This window comes from Cnephaeus nilssonii (assembly GCF_951640355.1).
Source record: "Cnephaeus nilssonii genome assembly, chromosome: 9".
NCBI lineage: Eukaryota > Metazoa > Chordata > Mammalia > Chiroptera > Vespertilionidae > Cnephaeus > Cnephaeus nilssonii.
This window is the reverse complement of record NC_137080.1, coordinates 37,562,239-37,582,854: the sequence shown is the minus strand read 5'-3', so window position 1 is coordinate 37,582,854 and position 20,616 is coordinate 37,562,239. Positions and strand designations below refer to the sequence as shown.

The 20,616-nt window shown below is 36.8% G+C and overlaps 1 protein-coding gene across 2 annotated transcripts; it reads left to right on the top strand.

Annotated features, from left to right (window-relative positions):
* Positions 1-248: 248 nt before the first annotated feature.
* Positions 249-20,275, top strand: CEP57L1 (centrosomal protein 57 like 1). Of its 2 annotated transcripts, XM_079781309.1 has the most exons (11): positions 249-403; positions 2,222-2,387; positions 4,002-4,181; positions 5,326-5,447; positions 8,507-8,623; positions 10,031-10,108; positions 10,994-11,080; positions 14,511-14,588; positions 14,704-14,948; positions 16,138-16,282; positions 18,334-20,275. In XM_079781309.1, the coding sequence occupies exons 2-11, from the start codon at positions 2,225-2,227 to the stop codon at positions 18,550-18,552; spliced, it is 1,434 nt and encodes a 477-aa protein (XP_079637435.1). In that variant the 5' UTR covers positions 249-403; positions 2,222-2,224; the 3' UTR covers positions 18,553-20,275. The 2 variants fall into 2 exon arrangements, 1 of the variants encoding a protein (XP_079637435.1); XR_013814025.1 differs by lacking the exon at positions 249-403 and having other exon boundaries at positions 14,704-14,944; positions 18,334-18,471.
* The last annotated feature ends 341 nt before the right edge of the window (positions 20,276-20,616 follow it).

The window sequence follows — 20,616 nt, the reverse complement described above, 5'->3', positions numbered from 1 at the left end:
CGTCTTGAACGGCACTTAGCCTGCCGCGGGGGGCGTTTTCCTGTAGCTGGACGTTTGGAGTCTGTGGACTGGGCAAGAAACAAAAGTCAGGGAGAGTTGAAGTACTGTAACTTTCACAGACAAGGCAAGCACAGGAAAGGGAAAGATGCATTTCTGGAAGGAACTTAATCTAATTTTAAGGTTAGCCTAAAAATTGTAACGGTCTCTTTAATTACGTCAAACCTTTTATTTGAGAAGATAGGGCGTCATTGCGTTGACTTCTGGGAAATGTAGTTTTGGATGCTGCTGGCGCGTTCTGTTTGCGACAGAAACTACAGCCCCCCGGAGCCGCTGCAACGTTTCCTGTGTCGGCCTGCGAGTCAACGGTTAGCGCACACGGAGACTGACTGAGAGCATCGGCTTGGTGAGAGAACTCTAGGCATAGCTGCCGCTTTTCCCTCCACGGGATTTTTCCTTCCTCCACTTCCTCTGAGGTTATGGAGACGAAGCAATCTGGGGCTGTCCAGGGACTTTTTCTGCGTGAGAAAGACTAGTCCGGGTGCCCAAATCCGAGGGCGCGTGAAGGCGCAGATGTAGGAAAGGTGGCAATCCGGAGGGATCGCATTAGTCCAGGCAAGAGGGACGCTCTGCACTGCTGCCTCTGCTGCCGCTCTTTGGGATTCGTGCGGAGTGGATTAGGGAACCCCTGGCAATTGCACCTTTGATCCTGCCTCGGGGTGCTTGCTCTGTGCTTTGTTTGCTCAGCCCAGTGACCTCCCAAGCAGGGCTTTGAAAGCGGGTTGTCAAATCCATGTTGTATGAGGCTAAGGGGCAAAGAATACCCAGCATTCCTTGATATGAATTTTTGCAGGATTAAAGGATACTTTGTGAAAAAACCTAAAACTATTCAAATTGTAGTATAGTGAAAGGATTCAACCATTTGTTTACAAAGTACTGTTGTTTTTAAATAATTCCTTTTTAAAATGTTTCTTGATTGATTGAGTTTAAGGAGCGAGAGGAACATCGCTTTGTTGTTCCACTTATTTATGCATTCATTGGTTGGTTTTTGTTTGTGCCCTGAGGGATCCCACCCACAACCTCGGCCTGTGGGTCAGTGGTCTCACCCGCTGAGCTCTGGGGCTAGGGCTTAAAATAACTCCTCTTAGGAAAAGTAGCGGTGAGAAAGGTCTTCCAGTGGGCTCATAACCAAATTAGATTCTAATTCTCCACATTGCAGAATAGATGTGTTTCAAAACATGTCGCCTTTTTGGGTACTGAGTATGAAAGACACAGCCCCTACCTGTCCGAGAGAAACAAATGGTTAAACATACAGTAACAGTGCTGTATGATATAATTGGGATGGCTACAAAGGTCGCTTAGCCCAGTTTTGGAAAGTCAGGGAAAGGGGTCCAAAAAACAGCATATGGTGAGGCCGGGAAGTGAAAGAGAGGTGGTGTTTTCAGGAGACTGCCTGAGCCAAATCATAGACATTGTGGAAGGGGTGACTTTTTGTGTATTGATTTGCTGTACTTTGAAGCTACAGAGAGACAGGTACTATGAATTTTCCAGATAGATGCTGAAGGTGACCTATTCTTGAACAGATTTATAGTTTTAAAGAATTGGTCTAATTTGGAAAGCCTTGCTACATGCCAAACTACTGATTAAATAATAAAATACGGCCATTTTAGATTCTTCATCTAAACTAGATAATTAGAATGCTAATGCATTAAATGGAGTTGTGTCTTATTTAAGGGTTCCATTCAGAAATTGATATATCCAAAATTACTCTCGAAAATCCCTTGGGAAGCCAGTACAGTGGAGTTCAATGGTTTAGAGAATTAAATTATATCGGTGGCTTGTTTTAAAAGCTGTGTTATCTTTTAAAATATGTATTTTCTCTTTGAACTCTAGAATCACTCTGTTTATAAAGAGGTGCTCATATGATGAGATGTATCTGAACTTATGATCAACTGAGAAACCAGAAAATTCACATCACCCCTATGCTCACTCCAGGGCCATATGCTCATTGCAAATCAGGCAGAATTGTCCATACTGATTATACAGTAAATAGTCATTTTTCTTTTACTGCTGAGCTTATATTATTATAGTTGAATTTGTGACAAGTAAGGTTAGAAGGATAGTTTTTGTATTTATGTTAAAGTTTCATTTGAACTTTTAATGTTTTTGTCATTCAAATAGGAAAGAGTGATGCTATACTATATAATTTCTTTATTCTGTACAGATAATGGATTCTGAATTAATGCATAGTATAGTAGGAAGCTATATTAAACCTCCAGAAAGAATGTTTGCTCCATCATTCACCCAGAATGATGAATTATCTCGGAATCACCGATCTGTGAACTTTGAAGTTACCTCTCCTAAAATGCTTCATAGTCCAAATAGCCAAGGTAATATTCATATAAAAATATCACTTAAAAATAGGGGAGTGGTACAAAGTATGTTATATAAAATGTTTTATTTTTATGTAAAAACAATATAGTGTGTTTTTAACTAGCCTTAAACTACTAATTTTTATTCTGTTGTTAAAAGTTTCTGTAAACTTAACGCAAGTTATTTAACATTTTTTATTTTGGCTTGAGCTGTAAGATGACATACTAGTATATCACAGATTTATTATAAAAACATCATTAGAAAATGGAAAATTCTTTGAAGACTAAAAGGTCAGATTTAGAATCCGTCTAAACTAGATGATTAGAATGCTAGTGAGGTAAGTAGAGTTGTGTCTTATTTTAGGATTAAATTCAGAAGTAGCATATATCCAAAATTGCCTGGAAAATTCCTGAGGAACCAGTATATTGGAGTAACTACAAAATACAAGTATTGTAACTTTTAAAATATAAATTTAGAAGGATGTTAAAACTGAATTAGAAGATTTATGACCGCAGACATACCTTGTGTGATTCAGATTACTTTCTAAGATGCTGATTATCACTTTGTCTTTTAATATTCTTTGATAAAGGTTGCCGTTAATAAAGGTAGCCTTATGGAGTGGAGTAAACCACAAGAAATAATACTCCAAACCAATGAGTCAGCCACAGGTACCATATAAAGAACAATACTGTAAATATAATTACTTTATCTTAATTGTAAAAAATAAATGATAATCTCTAGCAAACATCTTTCTAATTGGATATAAACTATACAAAAGATAACCTATAACATTTATTTATATTCTATTCATCTCTATTTTTATAGTTTGAAGTTATAAATGAATAGAAAGTGTAAGGTAATATTTGAATATTTTATAACTCTGAACTTATCTGAATCATGATGATATTAATATAACTGAAAAAAGTTTTAGTAATTTATGTGTGCTACTTACAATCTTTCAAGCTTGATATCAGGTAAGCCACTAGGTTATAATTTTTTTCCAGTGGAAGAAACTGTTCTTCATATATCCTGAATATTAACACTATCTTGGACAAATGAATAATATATGTTTGTAGTTTGATTAATAACTGAAAAGAACCTTTAACTTTAAACCTAAATTTTATGATAGTGGGTACTATATTTTAATTTTCTTTAGTCATACTCAGTTTCATACGCCTCCTAGACTATATATTGTCTTTAAGTCTTATGTCATTAGTTTTCTCAAGCATAGAAAAATCACTAAATACAAAGCATAACCAATGGATGCAAAACTCTGGGGGGTGAGGACATATATGGGAGTGGGGTGGGGGGGCAATGGTAAGATATGTACATATATAATACCTTAATAAAAAAATGGAAAAAATAAATAAATAAATAAAATAAGTAAATAATGAGGATGTAAAAAAAAAAAGAAAAGAAAAATCACTAAATACAATCAAATATATTATTTTTACAAGGTATGTTAGAAAAAAATTTGTTCCTTTTTAGAATTTTTGTTATTATTTTCCATTTTTATTAGAAATATGTATTATACATTTTTCTGGCTAACAAAAATATACTGGTAACTTTTATATGATTGTAAGTGTTCAAATATTCTTATTTATAATATCAAGCAATGTTTTTTTCAACAGCTCTTATTTTAGCCTTAAAAACTCTTCAAGAAAAGATTCACCGTTTAGAGTTAGAAAGAACACAAGCTGAAGATAACCTGAACATTCTATCCAGAGAAGCAGCACAGTATAAAAAGGCCTTGGAAGATGAAACAAATGAGAGAAATCTGGTACACCAGGAACTGATAAAGCAGAAAAAAGGTAAGAAAATTCAGTAGTTCTCAGAAGTAAGGAGTTACTAAAGTTTACAATTTGAAAATAATAAGCCCAGTCTAAGCAGATTTACTCAAATATATTTATTCTTTTATAGATAGTCAAACCCTGAAACCTTGTTCTCAGACATTTTGATATTTGTAGGAAATGAATATAATTTTGAACTTATTTTTATATCTGTTTTATCCTGGTTCATAAGTTTTTGAGATTAAAAGAAAAATTGTATTTAGACAAGTTGTGTTTAGAAATTAGAATATTCTCAGAATTCCAGCAAAATCCAGTTTAACCTGGACATAATTGAAATGCTTTATAGCATTAGTTAACACGTTTTTAAAATTTGAAAACAACACTAGTAATTAAGCAATATAAAAACAATAAAAATGAATAAAAAATAAAAACTTGAATGGTTAATTAGATGAAATGGACCGATAGGTGGCCGTTCTGTGGAAATTATGAAAAAGACATCTGGACACAGGTTTTAGAGATTTAGAGCATAAATTCTTTATATAATTTCACTTCAAAATGTGGCTTTTTGTAACATGACACTCACCCTCAAAAACAGGGTTCAAGTTTGTGTTTCAACTTGTGGAATGAAGAAATGGGGAGAAATATTTTTCTGAGGTAATTGGACAAAAGTGGAAGAAAGAGCTGAGGAAAGTAAGATCTTAAAGGATTAAAAAGAAATTGTTACACCTTATAAATTTAACTATGCTGTGTGTAGTCAAGAGCAGAGGAAAGGGGGAATGGTAGGATGCATGTACCTGAGTTTTTTGAAAAAGAGGAAACGTATTGATGGGAAAGAGACATTGGGGCCTATGTTTTTCCAGTTGGTGTCATTTCCCAGGGACAGCCAGAATCTTTCTCATCTCACAAGTCATTGGCATCTTCACCTTTTAGATGTATGCTCTCTAGGTCCTTAGTTAGAGATAATGTTAAACCAGTGATATATAATTAATGAAATATTCACAAAATGTATGTTTATAACTCTGGGAGAGTCAGTACGTAGAACTAACGAAGTCTTGAACTTTTAACTCTTGGTAGAATTCGTATAATGTATTTCTTATGGTAACCAGATCTCTGGTCTATGTGGTAATCAACTAATTGACTCATAATTACTTCTTCTTTTTCATAGATATAAGTATACAATTAAGCTCAGCTCAGGCTCGCTGTACGCTCCTAGAGAAGCAACTGGAATATACAAAGAGAATGGTTCTCAATGTAGAGCGAGAGAAGAATATGATCCTAGAACAGCAGGTGAACATATTTGTATAAGGAATATAATTTAATATGGTTTTGAAGAATATTTAATGTCTCTATGGTGACAGATGGTACTGGACTTATTGAGGTGATCATTTCACAATGTATACAAAGATGAAATCACTAAGTTGTACACTTGAAACTAATATAACGTGGTATGTTAACTAGACCTCAGTAAAAAAGTAAGATGTAAATTAAATGACACAAATTAAATACACAAAAAAAGGTAAGTTTGCCCTCAGGAAAAAAGAATATTTAATGTTGTGGGAAATTTGTCATATTACATTATAGTCTTAAGTAAAATAGGACATAAAGCTGTATATAGGAAATTTCCACCTACAGTGATGCAGACAGGGTCGTTTAGACCAACCTTCCTATAGAGGAAAATAAGAAAAACTGTACAGAATATTAAAAGGAAGACAAGAGAAAGAAAAAATACACAAAGGCATTGGAGATTTAATAAGTTGATAAAAAATCACCCGTTCAGTATTATCTGTGTGCAGACTTTAATCCAGAGAGGTAGGCCTGATATTTCAGGTCCCTTCTGAGTTCATTTCTGATTCCAGAAAAGTCCATTGAGAGGCTCAATAATGCTTTTGACAGCCATCCTTTTGGGGTTAAGGAAATTAAAGTTAGAATTCATGGCCTATCAAGAATAGGAACCCTAGTATATCCTCTGTGCTCTATCTTTGTAAGGGTGAACAGTAGAAAAAAACCCAGATTACAGCTTTGCTCTAGGTTATCAAAGTAATTCAGAAAATCTTAATCCCTGAAATTGTATTAAAGTGATACTGAATTGCTAATATTCTCAGGTACTTCAAATTATTTCTACAAACATTACTTTGACACAGCGAGAAACTTTCAGAGATAACCAGGCAGAAGGAGTTAAGACACTAAGAACAAGCTATAGCATACTTAATAGACTATCTATAATACTTTCACAAACACGCTCCAGTTAGGTACTGGCTCTATCAGACACAGTCTTTAAAATACTTATGCTTGTGCCCTGGTCAGTGTGGTTCAGTTCGTTGTCCCATGCACCAAAGGGTCTTGGGTTCGATTCCCAGTCTGGGCACATAGCTAAGTTGTGGATTCAATCCCTGGTCAGGTTATGTAAGGAAGGCAACTGATCAACGTTTCTCTCTCTAAAATCAGTAAAAAACATATCCTCGGGTGGATTTAAAAAGAGCACAATAAGATACTACTTCACATCTACCAGATTAGAAATAATTTAAAAGTCTGACAATTCTGTGTGTAAATGAGGATACAACAACCAGAAGAGCAACCACTTTATCTTGTAAAGTTCAGCATACACATTCCCAATAGCCTAGAAATTCCTATCCTAGCTATAGTAGACTAGTGACTTATAATAGTTTTTAAAATGTTCTGATATATAATCTACATACAGTGGAAGGTACAGATCTTAAGTATAGAGATCATTGATTATTGTTTAATGCATATACTCATGTAATCCACAGCCCTACCAAATAATAAAACATTTTCATCAGAAATTATTTCATCTCTTCACAGTTATTCTCTGTTCTCTCCTCACCTCCCAATAAGACAATTACTATTCTGACTTATTTTACCTTAGAACTTTATAAGGTAAAATCTTAGAACTTTGTATACTCTTTTGTATCTGGTTTTGTTTTTCTTTTTTAACATAAAGTTTTTGAGATTCATCCATGTTGTTTTATGTATCAGTAGTTCATTCCTTTTTATTGTAGTGTAGAATTTCATTATATAGATATGCCACAATTTGGTTACCCATTTTCCTGTTGATAGACATTTGGCTTGCTTCTAGTTTGGGGTTATTATAAACTAGAGGCCCAGTGCATGGAATTGGTACATGGGTAGGGTCCCTAGCTAAGCCAGCAGGCGGGCATCCCTCTCGCAACCTGGGATCCCTCACTCCTTACTGCCTACCTGCTCGCTGCTCCTTAGCGCTGCCACAGAGGCCGGAGAGGCTCCCACCCCTGCCGCTGCACTCGCCAGCCGTGAGCCCAGCTTCTGGCTGAGCAGCGCTCCCCCTGTGGGAGCTCACTGACCACTAGGGGGCAGCTCCTGCGTTGAGCATCTGCCCCCTGGTGGCCAGTGCGCATCATAGTGACCAGTCGTTCTAGTCGTTCCGCCATAACGGTCGCTTAGGCTTTTATTATATAGATAAAGCTGCTATGACCATTCTTATACATATCTTTTCTGTGGACATATGTTTTAATTTCTCTTGGGTAAATATGTAGTAGAATTGCTGAGCCACAGGGTAGGTATATGTTTAACTTTATAAGAAACCACTAAACTGTCTTCTAGAATATTTTCTATTACCCCTTGCCCCCTCACATTTGCCTTTATTATTAACATCTTGCATTGTAATAAATACCATTACAAAACAGTACATAGATATGCATATATATGTATAACTTTCCTTTTCTCTGTGTTCTTTGTATGCTTTATTCCTCTGATAGCTGCTTTTCTTCATTACAGAGAAAGGGTAATTCAGTGAGTAGATTTGGTCACCCTGTGTGCAACACTATTTAATACAGGTTTCACTGGTGATGTTTTTCTTAGTTGAAATGTTATATAAAGATGCATAGAAGTGTTTGTCCCATTAGTGCTAATATAGCACATCTTTTTTTGCACATTTTATTTCTCCTTTAACAATATTTGATTTTCTTGGCCTTTGCTAGTAAGTACCTAAAAGTAGGTGCATGTATGTACATTTCTGTGTTTGTGTTGCTGTTGTTGGTTTGTTTATTTAGAGAGAAGGAGAGAGAGATGTGAGAAAGAAACATTGATTGGTTGCCTCCCATATGCACCTCAACTGAGAATCAAACCCACCACCTTTCGGTGTACAGGACAACACTCCAACCAACTGAGCCACACTGGCCAGGGCTGTACATGTTTCTTATGACAGATTTATATTGCACCTAAACTCGGTGCATGTAAATGCATGTTTCTAATGACATATTTATATTGTGCTTTGAATTCTGAGAAATTGTATTATTCTTGAGCCATTGGCATCACTTGCCAAATTCAGGTTTTGTTTTTATCCTTTCCAGACCCAGCTTCAAAGGGAAAAAGAACAAGATCAAATGAAGCTGCAAGCAAAACTTGAAAAGCTTGATCTCTTAGAAAAAGAATGTTTTAAACTTACAACAACTCAGAAAACTGCTGAGGTAAGCTTCCACTTATTTCTTTGAAGTAGTGGTGCCAGGAATAAATCTTTAGTATTAGGCATAATTGGCTCTGTATGTGAATATGCAGTAAATCTTAGATTTATAAAACTTTGTTAACAACTTTTAGTAATCCAAACATGAATTCCTGCCCATGGAGATGAAAAATTAATATATTCTGTCACAGCATGAATGAGCTTGCCTGTTGATGTAAAATTGTAATTTTGGCTTCTTTTGAGATGAAGAACATTTTTATTTCAGATAACTTACCTAAAAAATATTGAGAAGATTGTCTTTCACCAGTTAATTAAGTTAAGCCTATCCTACGTCCCATCCTGAAATGCCCTCTTCGTTTTCCACCAAAATCCTATTTATTCCATAGGACTTTCTCTGGGTCCTGCTTCCTCTATGAAGCTTTCCTTGAGTTCTCCTACATTCAGGGAACTCTTTCTTTGAAATGGTATTGTCCTCCTATTGTGAACCACACCAAAGATATAAGATGAAATACTTATGTGCCTAAGTATATATACATGGTCTGGGTCAAACATATTCATTGCTTTGTTGTTTGTTTCATTGATTTCCTTGATATAATATAAGCTATTAAGTAAAAAGGACTACCCTATATAATAAAGAGGTGATATGCAAATTGACCCTCATACCCTCACATAACAAGATGGCCGCCCCCACGTTGTCACAAGATGGCTGCCCTCACGTTGTCACAAGATGGCCGGCAGGGGAGGGCAGTTGGCAATCGGGCTGGCAGGAGGAGCAGTTAGGTGTCAATCATGCCGGCAGGGGAGCGTTTAGGCATCAATCAAACCTGCAGGGGAGTGGTTAGGGGCAGGCAGGCAGGCGAGTGGTTAGGAGCCAGCAGTCCCAGATTGTGAGAGGGATGTCCCAGATTGGAGAAGGTGCAGGCTGAGCTCAGGGACACCCACCCCCCAGTGCATGAATTTCGTGTACCGGGCCTCTAGTATCTTATATTTCTAATCTTATATTTCTAATGTCTTCCTATCCCTTCCCTCCTCCAACTGTGCCCTTACTGTATGCACATGATGGACATTTATTGTGATTTGTCTGTGTTTTGAATGAAACATTGAGACCCAAGAATATAATTGTTTGACCTTCTAGACGTTTAATATCCCTCAAAGTTTCATCATTATGGTTTTGTTCCATATGGAAGTTAATAATGCCTATGCATGTACATTCTTTGCTTTTCCTTTGTTCTTATGTGTAATAGGTCAAGGAGCATAAGAAGAAAGCCAAGAAAAATCTTACCATCTTTTGCCGTTACTTTTTTCTTACTTTCTGCTCTAATTTGCCAATTTATTAAGAATCAAGACCCCCCAAGGACTCTATTTGGAAAAGGAACAAAGGGTAGTTGGCTCTAGTTATTTTATTCTTTTGCAGGACAAGATTAAACATTTAGAGGAAAAACTTAAGGAAGAAGAGCACCAGCGTAAGCTATTTCAAGACAAAGCTTCTGAGGTAAATAGAGCACTATATCGTGTATAACAATTATACTTTCTTTTGTTGTTGTTAATCCTCACCCGAGGATAATTTTTCCATTACTTTTTAGAGAGAGTGGAGGTGGGGAGGAGAGAGAGTCGATGCGAGAGAGACACATCAATTGGTTGCTTCCTGCTTGTTACATGCCCTTGACTGGAAATTAAATCTGGGACCCATTGGTATGTGGGCCAATGCTCTAACTGCTGATCCTTTATTTTCTTAACTGGAGCCTAAATTCTAGACTCTAATTTCTGCTTCCTAGCTTTTTAGTTTTGTCTGTTTAATGAAATTCTCAATAAGCCAGTACATTCATATACTGGAATGCATTACAAGAGGTCTTTTTTTTTTTTTTTTTTTAATATATTTTATTGATTTTTTACAGAGAGGAAGGGAGAGGGATAGAGAGTTAGAAACATCGATGAGAGAGAAACATCGATCAGCTGCCTCCTGCACACCCCCCACTGGGGATGTACCCGCAACCAAGGTACATGCCCTTAACCGGAATCGAACCCGGGACCTTTCAGTCCGCAGGCCGACGCTCTATCCACTGAGCCAAACCGGTTTCGGCTACAAGAGGTCTTTTGGTGTTTTGAAATTTTGACAAATAAATATGTGTATGTATCAACTCCTGGTCATAGATTGTTTTCCATTTGGTTGATATCTCAAATAATTCATTCTCTTATAAACAGAAAATGATTGCAATTACCAATAGATTTAATGACTTTCATGCACACAAAAATAGTATTTGGGGTTTGTGTTTTTTTTTCAAAAAGCACTTTTATCTTTATAAACTGAACCTGATCTTTCATTGTAAAGAAGCTTGTTAAAAATCAATTTTATAAAGTTTTGTCTTTAATACTGTAGCTTCAAACTGGACTTGAAATCAATAGAATTTTAATGTCTTCAGTATCAAACCCAAAACTATCTAAGGAAAAGAAGAAGTCTTCAAAGGTATGCAAACATTTTATTTTTATTTGCTAATACTTATTTATTCACTCTTTTCATATTTATATTTATTCATTTCCAAAGAAAAATTTTGAAGAGATTTATAATAAAAGACATGCAATACTGCAATGAAATGGAGATAAAAATATGAATCTAGTGATGATGGTTTGAGGTAAAAGGATAGAAATTCCATAAAACCTCCACAGCAGTTGAGCACAAAACCTAGCTGTGTTTGCTTGACAATAAAAGCAAAAAGGAGTAAATAATGGGCAGTATTATCTGCCTTTGTGCAAAAGCAATAAGCATTCCAGTGTCTCTAGAAAGGCAGACATTTTCCTAGTACTAAATTCTTAGACAAATTACTTTGTGATACTATATAAAACAGAGGCCAACAACATTCAGATCCCACTCTGAGCACAATAAAAAGAGAAGGCTATATAATATTAAATTATAGATCTATGAAGTAATTTCTCTAGGGAATCTATTTATTTATTTTCTTTTTACCCTAAAAATAGAATTGGAAAGTTAGTACTTTATAGATGGGTTGATGTTTCGGATAAATGGTATTAAACCTTCTTAATTATCTGCAATGGTAAGAAATTTTCAATTCCTTTTAATCTTACAATTCTGAAATTATAGTTTTGATGACCATTATCACTATTTATTCAATATGCGTGTGATTACTTATTGTTTCCGTGTGCCGTTTGCTGTGGAAGCAGAGATGCTTTTTGAGAATTCCGGCCACTGCCATAGGCTCACCCTGTGGATACAGTAATGTAGGGAACATTGTCCTTACGCAGGCTACTCTTTTATTGCATAAAGAAGAATTACTATTCAATAGTCTGGCTGTATTTTTCATAATTTTTTTCTTTCAGAGAATTTGCAGACTGCAATAATTTAAAGCATTTTCCCAATGAAACTTTTTCTTCTTATTTCCTTTCTTAAATATTTGTTCTGTATCTTGTTTGCACAGTGAGATTAGAAGCTGCAAAACCAAATAGAAAATTGCTATAAGTAATTTTCCAGTGGGGAAAAAATATGAATTATTTTAATATTTATGTTTTATGGCATCCTTTGATGAGTTAGTGGAAATATTTTTTTTAATTTTTCTATTCATTGTAAAAATGATGAAGGTAGAGGGAGAAGTAAGGTAAAAGAAATGAAGGAGAGAAAAGGTAGCTTCTACTAGTGAAAGAGCCCAGACTGGCCTTTATAGGGCCAGTGGGTCCCCTACCTGGGAATCAGTCAGGCACTCAAATGAGGAAAAAGTAGCCCCTGCTTCAAAGCCAAACCCTTCAGCTTCTGCCAGTCTCCAGCTCTAGCTTCCCTGGGGTGGGGGTGGGGGGGGGGCGGGGTCGGGTGGTGAGAGGGGGTGTGTCTCACTTCAGGTTCAGTTTGGTTACATCCAGCTAGCCCCTGGACAGAAGCAAGTTTAGCTGCCCTGGGCTCAGGGGGACAGATCAAAAGAGTTTCCCATTGGGAATGACGCCCGCCTAGCCCACAGGAGGGGGCTGAGCACTTGGTCCTGGTCCCAGACTGTAGCCTCTGAGGGTCTCATACTTTGAATGCTCCCACTCTGAGCCACTTTCCCTTCCCCCCACTGCGCTATTGCCAGGATCTGGGACTTGGCTGGGCTGATCCAAACTGTCTCCTGTTGCGGGTGGTGCCTGCAAGTCTGTAGGAGATGGTGGGCACTTCTCCTTCCCAAGGTAGTGGTGGCTAAACTCACAGGAAGCTTGGATTTGCCTCCTCCCAATGTAGCCACACAGCCCAGCACTTGCCCATCTGGCTCCGGAACAGAAGCCTCCCCAGGAGACACAGTCGAAAATCCCAGTTCTGTGTGGCTCCCTCCCCTCACCCCCAACCCAGCAGGACTGGGCAGGCCCAGCAGCTCAACAGGTAGGGGGAGGGGTGCCGGCTGTGTGATGGAGGCGGGGGAGACAGTCCTCTTTCCCAAGTCACAGTTTACTCTGGGTCTCCACCAAAACATACAGGGTCCCTTAAAGTCACTGCTGGTGTAGCCAGCGGATTCCTCAGCAGGACCCAAGTATGGCAGCTTGGCCTCACCAGCCTTCGTCCCTTAGTCTGGAGTGACTCCCCAGGCTGGTGCTCTAACTTTAGGAGTGCTCTATTCCTAGGTGTGGTCAGTATCCCATGCTGGCTGAATCCCACTGATTCCCACCGCCAGATGCTGGCAAGCTCCTCTTCCCATCTCTGTTGCCCTGGTTTGGGGATCCTTGTGTGGGTTGAGACCCCAGGGTCCTAGGGGGAGGGAATTCCGCAGCTCTGTTATTCCTCAGGCTTCTCATTGGCCGCTGCACCTGTGTGAGAAGGCTATCCCTTTCTACGTTTTCACCCTTCTTACCATTCTCTCTGTGGCTCTGTACTTCATGGTTATATTTCAGATCAGCTAGCCTTCAGTTGGTTTTTCAGGTTGATTGTTCTGTAATTTAGTTGTAAATCAGTTTGGGGCTGGGAGCAGTGGGCACAGCTTCCAAGGTTCTCTGCAGCCATCTTGGAATCTCTATATACTAGAGGCCCGATGTACGAAATTCATGCAAGATAGGCCTTTCTTCCCGCAGCTGCCGGCACCAGCTTCGCTCTGGCACCCAGGACCTGGGCTTCCCTCACAGCGCTGGCTTCATCTGGAAGGACGTCTGGAAGGACGTCCAGTCTAATTAGCATATTACACTTTTATTATTATAGATTATACTTTACTATGCCATTGTGAGACACTGGTTAACTCTTTGCACTCGCTTGCTTTTTTCTCGATTCCTTTATTCTAATGCTAACCGTGTCAAGTCACACTCGACATCCGAGTGCAAAAGGTTTAAAGATAGAGAGGACCTCCCAGTAAAATGTAAAAACAAAGCAAACAAAAAAAAGACACTTATGGTAAGGATATGGAACAATCACAAGTTGGCTAAAACATAGATTGGTCTAATCACTTTGGACATTAACTTGTAAAGTTAAGAATGCACAACTCTATGGCCCAGCATCTAAGAGAAATTCCTAATTTATATACACCAGAAGGCAGATACAAAATGTCCATAACAGTGTTGTTTCTAATAACAAAAAGAAACAATCCAAATGATTATTGAAAGGAGGAAGAATAAATAAAGCTTTTATAGCCATAAAAAGCAGTGAACCACAGGTATATATATATCAGTTGAATGAACCTCATAAACTTAATGTTGAGTAGAAAAAGCAAGTTGCTGAAGAACAGAAACAAAATAAGTCCATTTATATAAAGTTCAGTTATCTAATCCTGCATCTTTTCATGTGTTTATTTGCCATCTGTATGTCCTCTTCAGTGAAATCTCAGTTTTTTGTCTATTTTCTCATCAGATTGTTTACTCTTGAGTTTTGAGATTTATTCATGTCATAAATGTCTTTTAAAACATTTTTGTTTACTTTTTCCCTTCCTAATATTTAGAAAACTAAATGTTTAAAAAGAGGACCACCTCAGCAGATGTATTCAAAGTTTGGATCAATGCCTATGGTGGCTGAAAAGGTGAGAGGGAAAAAGTGAAGATGCTTGTTCAGAAAAACTCCTGCTTTGTTGTAAGTTCTATTTAAATGCCATCCGTCACTTGAAATTGTTCTCAGCTATTTCTTTTCCCCCAAAGCCTGCCAGGGCATGCCATTCTGTAAATGCAAGTGTGCAAAACCTCCTGCAGATGGTGCAACATTATGGGCCACAGATTCTTCAGAAACCTGCTGAAGTTGCTGAGCCTAGATGTCTCTACAAGCCTACTAGAACAACTTCCCAGTGTAAAGTGGTACCTCCTGACTCCGAAAAATCTGTTTCCATTTGTGACAATTTGTCTGAACTTTTGATGGCGATGCAGGAAGAGCTGGACCAAATGGGTGTGTAAGTATTTTTATTTTTTACCAGAAGAAATAGCAAGATATTTAGGTATTATTTTCCTTCTTAGTCTTAAGAGCAGTGCCACTTACAAATTTTTAATGGCCTTACTTAGTCATTTAGACTTATTTTGATCTGTAGATTTCTTGTCACTGATTTTTCATTGTATTTATTGATACTACTGGATTTAAATTTTCAACTGTGTATAATTACTATTAATCTAATCTAAGGAGTCTCTGTAGTCCCAAGATCTCAACTTACAGCGCAATATTACTGTCATTCTAACAAATGAGTTCTGGTGATCTTAAATTATAAGTTACAAAGGCTTTTAAAAGAAAGATTATTTTTGTCTTTTTTATAATCTTTTAGTTATATGAATGATTTCATTAGACAAGTAGGAATGTAGTCTCTTGTTTTAAACTCTGGCTGGTCTGCATTACAAATTGAAGTATCCATAGCAAACAAAATTTTGTATGGGATACATATTTTTAGCCCCAAGTTTAAATATATATTTAACAAAATTCCAGAAAATATATGATTTGGCTAGCCAGCTAATTGAACTAAGACTGATGTAGAAGAGGTAACTAGTTCCTTTGGCAGTATTTCTTTGAGTAGGCTATCTAAGGAATTCTCTGGCAAATACTTGTATAGCTGGAATTCTTCCAAAGATCCTATGTCAGTGGTCGGCAAACTCATTAGTCAACAGAGCCAAATATCAACAGTACAACGATTGAAATTTCTTTTGAGAGCCAAATTTTTTAAACTTAAACTTCTTTTAATGCCACTTCTTCAAAATAGACTCGCCCAGGCCGTGGTATTTTGTGGAAGAGCCACACTCAAGGGGCCAAAGAGCCGCATGTGGCTCGCAAGCCACAGTTTGCCAACCACGGTCCTATGTTAATAATTCCAAAGTTGGAACTAAAAAGAATACTTTAATGCCTCTATCTAAGAACATCAGCATATTTTGCTACATTTAGCTATAAACATCAAGAATTTGGACTTCTTTTAAACTTCTTTAAGACCCTGAGTCCTAAGATATTTTTATATATATATCTAGTCTCAAATCATAAGAACCTATTTATATTTATCATATGTTTAATTAGATAGCCCTAATTATAGGAACAGACTGTCTTTGAAGATGAATATTTAACTCTGACTAAAATTTATGTGTCTAATATTTGCTTTTCTTTCATAGAGAACACCAAGAGCTACTGAATCAAATGAAGGAAACTGAAAGCCATGCAGTCTGTGAAGACATAGAATGTGAACTAGAGCATTTAGTCAAGAAAATGGAAATTAAAAGAGAACAGATTTCCAAACTGATGAAGCATCAAGACAGTGTAAGAAAGTTTTAGTAAAAGATTTTAATAAAAAGATAATATACCTGGATTCAGTGTATATCTCTGTATGACCTTCCAAATTTGAGGTCTGTATGTATGACTTAGTGAAAAGATGATAAACAGGAGTCACTCGTGCCTATTATTAGAGCCATCTGTTCCATCAGAATAACATGGCCTCCTACAGAACTCTCCAAGATAAGATAATGAAAAGGGAGGAAGAAAATTTAGTTATGTATTCAGAAATGTCTTTGGGAAAATAGTGAGGTATGCTGAATTTGCTTTATAACCTTTCCAGTTACCCTTTTAGCATTTCCCCCCTTACTCCTCCCTTCTCTGATTCCTTAATGAAGCCCCTTATGTTGACAGGTCTCTAACTCAGTACCATATATGTACCTGGCTCCTTAAGCAGTACCCAGTCCTATAACCACTATTTCCACTTTCCCAGAAAAAAACTGTGCTTTGCTGCATTCCCTGCGGATCTGTGCTGTAGTGAGGTGGTGAGGGAGACTCTATCCTGGCATGGAAATTCTTAATAACTAAGAGTGGCATAATAATTTTAGTATTTTAACAGAGCAATCATGGATTATTATTATATCCCAAAATAATAACTTTGTAAGTGGGAATAGCATTATTACACTGCTGGAGCAGAAGGCAGAGGGAGTCTTTCTAGGAACTCTCAAGTCACATAGTCATCAGCCTGTGTAATAACATTAATATAAGTTGGTGATATATTAACCTCACAATTAAGCCTTCCCCACTTTATGGGACAGTAATAAAGGATACAGGATTTTACTGCCTTTATTCTTCTGTGGCCAACAAAGAAAGAGGGCCCAGCCGGCATGGCTCAGTGGTTGAGCGTTGACCTCTGAACCAGGAGGTCATGATTCGATTCCCAGTCAGGGCACATGCCCGGGTTGCGGGCTGCTCAGTGGAGTGTGCAGGAGGTAGCCGATGAATGATTCTTTCTCATCATTGATGTTTCATCTCTCTCTCCCTTTCCTCTCTCCCTTCCTTTCCAAAATCAATAAAAATATACTTTAAAAAGAAAGAAAAAGGGAAATGAATGTTTTGAAGCAAGTTTTCATTTTATTGGCTTTTAAGGCTATAGTAAGTAAAAAATTTTGTATGATTGTGCTAGGATGAAGATTATATGACATACTTCCTTAGGAGAAACTTGAAGGGAATAGAAAAGTAGTCATTTTTTAAAATTTAGGCAGTGTGAACATAAATTATATTGTGAAAATATATTCTATAATAGCTGTAGCAGCATAAATTTTCAAGTATTTTACCATGATAAATTTAATGTCTGCGATTAAAATGGCCTTAGACAAATAGAACATCAGGTATTTTGCCTGTGTTAGGATCAGCTCTACAAATTAGACTTATGCATTAGTAAATAGACTAAGTAATTGACTGGACTTGGAAGAAATGGGTTTGGCTAGTTGTTAGGTTTAGAGTTTTTTAAATTCTGTCTGTCCAACCATTACTAGATACTCCTAATGAGATAAGGTTATTCCCTTGACTTTTTTGTTGCTGTTGTTACTGGCATTCAGTAGTACTTTAAATTCAGGAATACTTTTAAGTAATATATATATTTTGATTCTATAAACTTGATGTTCATTCCTAGCACCCAGTCTTTACTGTTAAAATCGCCTGAAAGGTTCTTCTCTCTCCTCTCTTTTTTATAGTTTTTACCCATTTCATATCCTCCATAAACCTTTCTCCAGCCCACATTGATCTTGTCCTGCGTTGGCCTTTTCTCTGATACACAGTTTTTGTCCTATTCCAAGTTATCCCAGCTTGAATTATTCTCTAGCTGTCATGTTTATGGTTTTCTTTCACTAATAAGAGCAGTAAGTGTCTTGAGAACAAGGAGCTTTACTTTATTTCTACCTGACTAGCACAGTAATAGGCATCTAATAGGTAGTCAATAAATAAGACCTTAATGAGCTTTTTAATTTTATGTAATCTTTAACCATCAATCCAGTCCATCTATTATAGGATATATCTTTAATATTTTTTATTAAAATGGTAGATCTTTTTCTCTCCAGGTTCGTAAACTGCAGCAAAAAGTTCAAAACTCAAAGATGAGTGAAGCTTCATGTATTCAACGAGAAGACAGCAACCCTAAAGGATTAAAGAACATAAAATATAGCCCCAGAAAATGTCTGCTAAATCACTCTCTTCAGAAGAACAGCAACTTTCATCCAACACAAGTCCATAATCTTCAAATGAAATTAAGAAGAGATGATATCATGTGGGAACAGTAACACTATAGCAAAACTGTCACCTTAAATGAACTGTCAATGAGATCTTATATTGTTAAAATGGTTTTAACTTAATATATCTTTATGAAATTTTGAATTATGTTTCTAGCCTCTATAAAGTGTCAGGTTGTAGTATCTTTTAATTAATGCCTAATGATCTAAGAGTCCCAAATAATAAATGATATGCTGTTTTGTTTTTCTTATTGACTGAAATACTAATCTCACCATATTTTGGAAACATTGTTCACTTTCAGATATCTTAAGCTAAATCTGAGAAATTATACTAGATTGATGATATTTAAAATTGAGCTTCAATTTGAAATACTATTTCAAGTACCATCCCACTTTTTCATTTAGGCCTGTAACTCTAAGAACCAATATAAAATTAATAGAGTATGGAAAGGTTTTGTAACTTTCCTCCCTATCTTGTTTTAGAGCTGTGACATGTTTTTCTTTTTTGGAATGGAAAAGCTTTGTGAAGAAGCCTTTAGCCCAAGTTTCTATGACAATTACCAATAAGAACCCATAGTTACTCCAATTTTAGATGACAACCCAACTGCAAAAGCTTTCCTCAACTATTCCCATTCTCCTTTACAAATCCTTTTATAACTCTAGCTTTTGGCGACTTTTAGTTTTTGCATTATATATAATATTCATCAGTATAAATTGAGAATGAGTTTTCAGGACCCTCAAAGCCAGCATATTTTTTATAGGAAATTATGGGAAGAAGTTGGACATTTTATTACCTCATCTAGTAAAAGTTTGAGGAAATATGGTACATTCTTATTTTTTATAGTTTTAAATCGGTGCTATAAAAGATTTCTGTGTATTTGTATGTTTTATAATAAATTAACATTTGTTGACCTATCTTTCCAGGAGCCTTTGGAAACTAGTATGACTCTTCTGAACTTTTTGTTTTCTCACTGAAATCCCTCAGGACAACTAGAGAATTGCAGTCATTAACAAATAAAAATAGGAGACTGACAGAAAAGGCAAACTAGGAGGGAAGCACTCGGAAAATAGGGTAATAGTTTAAGAAATGGCGATTCCAAGGGGAGAGAATAAGAGGTATATCTTTATTGAGTCCGCAGCTGGGGGAATGTCCAAGCTAAGATGTAAAAGCATTTTTGGTCAGGATCGTAGGGAGCTAGGAAAAGCAATTTTAATGGGTGGGCTAGAAGGGGTCAATGGGGTGGCATATGTAATACTTCCGTATTTCATAAAGATTTAAATTTTTACAAAGGACAGTTTTTATGTCCTAGGAAATTCCCAAAAAGTGCGTAGGTAAAGGGGGTAACTGTCTTTCTGGGGAGAACTAGATTCATTCTCGGTAAGAGAAGCTGCACTAGGTTAGAAGACCTTTCCGTACCTGAAGTGGGGAAATGGCTGAGACTAGGCAGATTGATGCTTGGAATTGTCCTTGAAAATAACTAATGGCAGAGAGAAAAGTGTTTCTCTTCCTCTATCAGTTCCTTCAGCCCCAGAGATTCCCGCAGAGTACATCATCTAAACTCAGTTTTGTCACCTATTTTTCTACTTTGCCTTTCTCAATGATGTGAGTTCTGTAGTTTATATTTAGAAATAAAACAGCAACAAAAAGCACTGGACCATAATGTAGCCCTGTCTTTCTGTGCCTTTTTCTATGCACTTATGAAAGTGACTGAATATAATACTTAGTTTATCAGTAGTGAAGTCATTACTTGTAGAAATACATTTCTAAAACAAAATACCATAAAAAATGTTAAAGTTACTTTCAAGAATGAATATTTCTATTTAGAATTTTCTTGCAAAATCAGTGTAGTGTGGTAGAAAAAATGTGATTTCAGAGTTAGGAGACTTGGGTTAAAATTGTGATTCTACCATTTAGTAGCTCAAACATCAAATTTTTGGAGCCTCTGTTTCTCATTTGGAAATGGGGATTATATTACTATCTACCAGTGATGGCGAACCTATGACACGTGTCAGCACTGACACGCGTAGCCATTTCTGATGACACGCGGCCGCATGCCGAGGATGAAACATTTGCTGCTCCTGAGGATGAAACATTTGCGACTAGAGTCTTGGAGT

Coding starts and splice junctions, on each gene's coding strand:
- CEP57L1 (XM_079781309.1), top strand. CDS start 2,225: ATGGATTCTGAATTAATGCATAGTATAGTAGGAAGCTATATTAAACCT. Junction 10,109..10,993: donor TTCAAGACAAAGCTTCTGAG/GTAAATAGAGCA, acceptor TTAATACTGTAG/CTTCAAACTGGACTTGAAAT. Junction 14,949..16,137: donor GAGCTGGACCAAATGGGTGT/GTAAGTATTTTT, acceptor TTTCTTTCATAG/AGAACACCAAGAGCTACTGA.